Source organism: Podarcis vaucheri (genome assembly GCF_965113315.1).
Source record: "Podarcis vaucheri genome assembly, chromosome: 8".
Lineage (NCBI taxonomy): Eukaryota > Metazoa > Chordata > Lepidosauria > Squamata > Lacertidae > Podarcis > Podarcis vaucheri.
In genome coordinates, this window is record NC_138766.1 from 84,368,005 (window position 1) to 84,374,004 (window position 6,000).

The 6,000-nt window shown below is 44.3% G+C and overlaps 1 protein-coding gene across 1 annotated transcript in view; it reads left to right on the forward strand.

Annotated features, from left to right (window-relative positions):
• The window catches only part of TG (thyroglobulin), a 173,349-nt gene extending 168,175 nt beyond the window's left edge, over positions 1–5,174 (forward strand). The window contains exons 46-48 of the mRNA XM_082236144.1: positions 834–974; positions 2,305–2,498; positions 4,806–5,174. Of these exons, the coding sequence (XP_082092270.1) occupies positions 834–974; positions 2,305–2,498; positions 4,806–4,906 (436 nt within the window). The 3' untranslated portion in view covers positions 4,907–5,174. The remainder of the gene's footprint in view (positions 1–833; positions 975–2,304; positions 2,499–4,805) is intronic.
• Positions 5,175–6,000: the final 826 nt, after the last annotated feature.

Genomic DNA, 6,000 nt, shown 5'->3' on the forward strand with positions numbered 1-6,000 from the left:
GCTGGATTTAGGTTTGATGAGGCCCTAAGCTACTGCCCTAAGCTGTCCTTTGTCGAATATATGCTGTATGGTAATTTATGGACCTAATAGGTATCTCAAGCCATTTGCCTATGTTGCCATGCAACTAGTCCATGCAGAATGTAGGCACCCTATATATAGAAATGAGCAAACCAGTGATATTTTAGGGAGCTGGCTAGCAGGCTGGCTAGCCCATGACTTACATCATAGGAGCCTACACAACACAAAAACACTGTTGCTGTATATAGGTTTTATTTTATTTGTTTTTTATCTTATATTTTGGAAATGTACATCCAGGTTTTTTCCCTTTAATTTTTTTTTGGGGGGGGCAAGAGAGTGGAGCCCTATAGCTTGTTTAGCTTATAGATAAATCCAGCACTGTTAATACCTGTTGCTGGAGAGCGCAAGAAGGGGAGGGTGTGAACACCCACATGTGTGTCCACACCAAAATACAAAACCTGCAACATCAAGCTTTTAATGTTTTAATGTTTTAATGTTTGATGGATTACTGTATTTTAATAGCCTGTTGGAAGCCGCCCAGAGTGGCTGGGGAAACCCATCCAGATGGGCAGGGTATAAATAAAATGTTGTTGTTGTTGTTGTTGTTGTTGTTGTTGTTGTTGTTGTTGTTTGTTTCTTCCTTCCTTTTCTCCTACTTCCTTTGCCAAATCTATGACTTGAGTTCTGTTTCCCGTCATCTACTTGTCTTCTGCAGCTTCCACTTCTAACCATGGAACTGTTTTCTCACTTTCTCCATCCGATAAGACCACTGCTGTTGTTTTTCATCCAGTCTCTTTCCTTATTTTTCTTTCAAGCTCAAGCCTGGAGTTACTGCCTGATGTCCAGTATGCCTTTGGGCTGCCTTTCCATCCCCAGTATGAAAACCAGTATACTCCGGAAGCGAAGACCCTCTCCTTAACGGTCATACAGTTCCTAGCCAACTTCATAAGAACTGGGTGTGTATTGAGTTACTTGGAAGTGGCTGCGCGGTCAGTTTTTCCATCCCTAACAAAGCTTCTGCATTTCTTCTTTTAATTAGCTTTTGTTAAAGATGTCCTTGTGTATCGAAGAAAGAAAAGTACATATAGTCTCTGCACTATATGTCTTTTTCATTGTTTTTTACATCCAGGATGAGACACTGTTGTCATTTCCATTATGCGGTTGGGGGAAAAGAGAGGGGGGATATTGATCTTTCATTCTATTGCATAGTTTTTGTGCAGGGTTTTTTTGTGTCACCGTCAGACAGTGTATCTGTGACATCCAATAAGCTGCTCTTTAAACACAGGGAAGTCACCACAGAAGCCTCCAATCAGCAATTTGGCAAGAAGCATTTTTAAGACACCCACTGATATACAGCAAGATCAGTAGATCATGGTTATTAAAAGAGCAAAAACTTTACAGTCAGTCAAGACCTGCTTCTCAGTTCAAAAGCTGATTTCCCAATCCTAGCTTTTGTTCTGTCAGTTTTGCTTTCCTGGAAGTTTTCTTGTGTAGTATTGTTGTCAGTAAACAACAAGCTGGGTACATCGAAACGCTCCGCTGTGCAAGCCGTCTCGCAGTTCCTCTTGAAGCTTTGCAAGACAGCTCAGCTCATTTGCAAAAGGATGGCTTTTCTTAAACCTGAGCTGCTGGCGAACCCTGACAATTTCCAGTGAGTACTAGGGAAGAGGAACTGTTGAAAGATGAGGCAGATTACACAGTCATCAAAATAAAACTCAACTTCCCTGCACCCTTGAAACTGTTGCCAAGAACTAGCCAAAGAAGAGATGATTCTCCCAAGAACAATGTTGTTCGGATGAGGGTTTCTGTTTTTGTTTTGCTCTTGCTGGAATGAACCATCTCCCCACCTGAGAAAACGATGATAATGACGACTCACCTGAAGGCATTGTTGCCGGGAGAGAATTCGTGTAAGGCACAACTTTAGCAGAACAACATAATTCCTTTGCTGGGTCAGAACAAAGTTCATCTAATCTACACTGCAACATTTTGTGTGGGCTACCTACTTTTAAAATGAGGCTGCATTTTAAATTGCATTTTAACCTGTATTTTAAATTGGGTCCCCCCCCCATTATGTTTTTAGTGTAATTTGACTGGTGTTAGCCGCCCTGAGCCTGGCTCTGGCTGGGGAGGGCGGGGTATAAATAAAATTTATTATTATTATTATTTATAAATAATGGTCATGAGAGTATAGATACATGCCTATTCTCTTGTGTGTTAAAGGCTGTTGCACAAACTCTTCATGATGCTGGCTGGTTGAATAACAGCTGTTCCTCTTCCTTTCTTCAGAAACCCAAATGGCCCTTATAAGTTCTCCAGAAAAATGACTGGGGTTGCATCCTCTTGGCCTATATTTCGAGCAGATGCTGATGGAGACAACTATAAGGAATTTACCGCTTCCTTTGAGAACCACAAAGGGCTGAAGAAGGCCGAATGTTCATTCTGGTCCGATTACATCAAAACCCTCAAAAGTACCTTGAGCTGTAAGTGCACTGTGGAACACACACCTTTTTCTCTCTTTGGGCAGTGATGTTCGGAAAGGTTGCATCAACTCTTTTAGCAGTGTTGCTTTTCCTAGCAAAAAGGGGTGCCTGAACTCACCACGAACGCCTCCCTTGTTTTCTTATAATGGCAATGGCGCCCACCTGAGAGGTGCCGGAACTGAGTTTCAGAGAGTTTTGGCTGGGGGAAAAAACCTGACTTTTAGTACAGTGGAACCTCAGTTTTTGAGCGTCTCAGAAGCCAAACCTTTTGGTTTTCAGACACCGAAAACTTGGAAGTAATTGCTTCCATTTTCGAATGTGCCTCAGAAGTCGAATGGCTTCTGAGGCACATTTCTCAATTTTCTCCGTTGAAATTGCTGACCGCCCATTAAGCCTTGGTTGTCAAACGTTTTGGAAGTCGAACGGTCTTCCAGAACAGACTATGTTCAACAACCGAGGTTCCTCTGTATATGAAAGTTCATTTCCAAAACATCCCGCTAATTCTGGTTCATGTTCATCCTGTTACAAAGCGAACTAGTTCAGTTCGCAGCTCAATTCAAGTTCATCTGCATGATCCTTGGAAGAGAAGGGGGGGTCTCCAAGCTTTCAGAATATGACAAACCACTGTGCTGAACTGTAAATTATACTTAAGAAAACTTCAGCTCATACACACACAGTGGAATGTGAAGGGTCTGATTTATTTCTCCCCAACAATTGTGATATTTAAGCTTAAAGGCCCAAAGTGTCTAAAGCATTAAAAAGAACAACAACAACACATGTATGACAATGACCTTGAAGATGAATTGCAAATTGTTCAAAGTTCTACCCTGCTCTTCTTAACATTTCCTGTTGAGGTCTGTGGTAGCAACAGGAGACAGGTCCTTTTCTATGGTTTGCATAGCAAGTTCCCGCCTCCCCCCAATGGAAATAAAGACACAAGGCACCGTTAATTAGGTTAATGGGCAAGTAATGGCCACAACTTTATTGGTTACAGGTAAGAGCGGTATTGGCTTAGTCATTGGTCCTATCGACTATATGGCTTCAGCCTGATTGCTTGAAGTCCGGGAAGGGTTAACACCAATCGGGGGAGTCCTGCTGATGCACATCAACTAGGAAGTCCCCTGGGGTCACCGCTCGGGGGCATGCCTTAGGCCCTAACCTCCATAGGCTTCAGACAGGGCCACACCCCCTGGAATCCTTTACTGGACTACCCTTCGACCTGTGGGGCAGGTGATGGCACTTCCCCCCCCCCTCATCTACAAAACAATACCAATGCCTAACCGCCAATGCCAAGGAAGTTGTGACGATTTGCTACGAGGTAGGTGAAAAACCAAGTGGCTGGTGCCAATTTGCCAAGTGGAAAAAATTCCTACCAGGCCCCATAACGGCGACCAACCGAAGTCCATAGCAAGGTCAGAAGAGAAACCTTGAAGGGTGGCAGGGTGGGAAACCAGTGAAGCAGAGGCGACGAAAAGAGGGAGATCCCCGGCCGCCTCAGTGTAATATAGGGCAAACCACGCCCAGCCCCCCCACCAGGCGATTGGCTGGTTAGGGGATGACGCGACTGGGGGATTCCCTCAATTGGCGCAGGGGCTGAGATCAGCCCCCGCACATGTGGAGAGGGTGTGAAGCCCGCAAGACACCTCCTCTTGAATTCAAAAGTGGCTTTCTCGCCATAGAAGAATACTTTGCAAAAGCAGAAAAAGAAAAATACTAAGGGCAGGAGCCAAAATAGCCCAAAGAGGACTGAGCCACAAAAAATGGGTACAGATTACTCAGGAAACCACAGAAGAGGGGAAATGGAGTGAAATGGGATAGCTGGAGTCAGGTACATTCTCCACTGCAACATTTTGTGGCAGATCCCACTTATAAATATAACTCATTTGTTTGTTTTTTAAATTCAGAAAGTTAACAGCGCTTCAGAAAAAGAACTTACAATCTTTGGAACCCCAAATATTCCTTCAGGCACTGTATTTTTCTGGTCTATTTTGATGCAACACTTCTGAGACCCTAAATCACTGTGCTTTGTCCGTGTGGTATTGTTGCACTGGAATGTTTTGCTTGGCCTTTCCTGCCAGAAAACTCGCAGATAATTGAATTAGCATTAAATAAATGATTTATAACTTCTACCATGGAATTTGCTGGCAGCCTGTTCAATAATTATTAGCTTGCTGCATTGTTCCCAGACAGCTGCCCAGCAGACTAATGTGACACAATAATTAGTGTACCACATTGGATTCAATGAGAAATAATGATTTGCACGAGTTTTTCACGGAGTGATGCATCTTGTTTGCATTGTGGTTGCAGGCAGACGAGAGCCGCCCAGCACAAGCAAGCCTAGCAGTGGATTTCTTTCCAAAACCACCCAGAAGAAGCCACTTGGAGACAAGGTGGCCTACAAGAAATAGAACCCAACACTTCTATTGATTTTGGATCGGCTGGATGAAATCAAATTACTACAGATCTGCGGGGCGTTGGAAATCATCTCGCTAAATCACAAAAGCGTGTCTGCAATAGATTACTGAAATTTCAAGTATGGTTGCCGTTGACACAAGATGGGCAGGCCCCAAAAGCTTACAGGCACTGCAGCATTCAATGAATCACATGTGCTGGGTATCGGTGCATCAAATTGAAATCGTAGCACTCAATAAAGCTTCAAAAACCTTTAAAAGAGAATTGGCTTCTTACTGTTCTAAAAGTGGCATACCCACAAACTCAACTTGTGACCTGCGGTGTCGGGTGATTGGTTGATCATAGAAGCATAGAATCATGGAGCTGGAAGGGACCACAAAGATCCTACAATTCAACCCTCTGCAAATGCACTATAGGACACAGGTGGCGCTGTGGTCTAAAGCTCTGAGCCTGTTGGGCTTGCCGATCAGAAGGTCGGCAGTTCGAATCCCCACGATGGGGTGAGCTCCCATTGCTCTGCCCCAGCTTCTGCCAATCTAGCACTTCAAAAGCATGCCAGTGCAAGTAGATAAATAGGTACCACTGTGGCGGAAAGGTAAACAGCGTTTCCGTGTGCTCTGGCTTCCGTCACGGTGTTCTGTTGTGCCAGAAGCGGTTTAGTCCTACTGGCCTCATGACCCAGAAAGCTGTCTGTGGACAAACGCTGGCTTCCTCGGCCTGAAAGTGAGATGAGTGCTGCCCCCCATAGTCACCTTTGACTGGACCTAACCGTCCAGGGGTCCTTTACCTTTTACCTCTTCTGCAATGCAGGAATCTTTTGCCAAACATGAGGCTCAAACTCATGAACATGAGATTAAGAATCCCATGCCCTACCAATTGAGCTATCCCAGCTAACTTGGAATTGGCTCTATGTTTACAGTCTTCCTTAGGAACTGTTTGGGAGGGGGGAAAGCCCATTAGTTTATCTGAGAGGTTTTCCCCAGCTCCTAAAGTTGATGCGTGCACACTGAGGATACCACACATGAGTGTCGTGATATTGCTCCCTGTGAATGGTAGTTTGGTTTTGCTCACCTGTGCCCAATCCAGAACA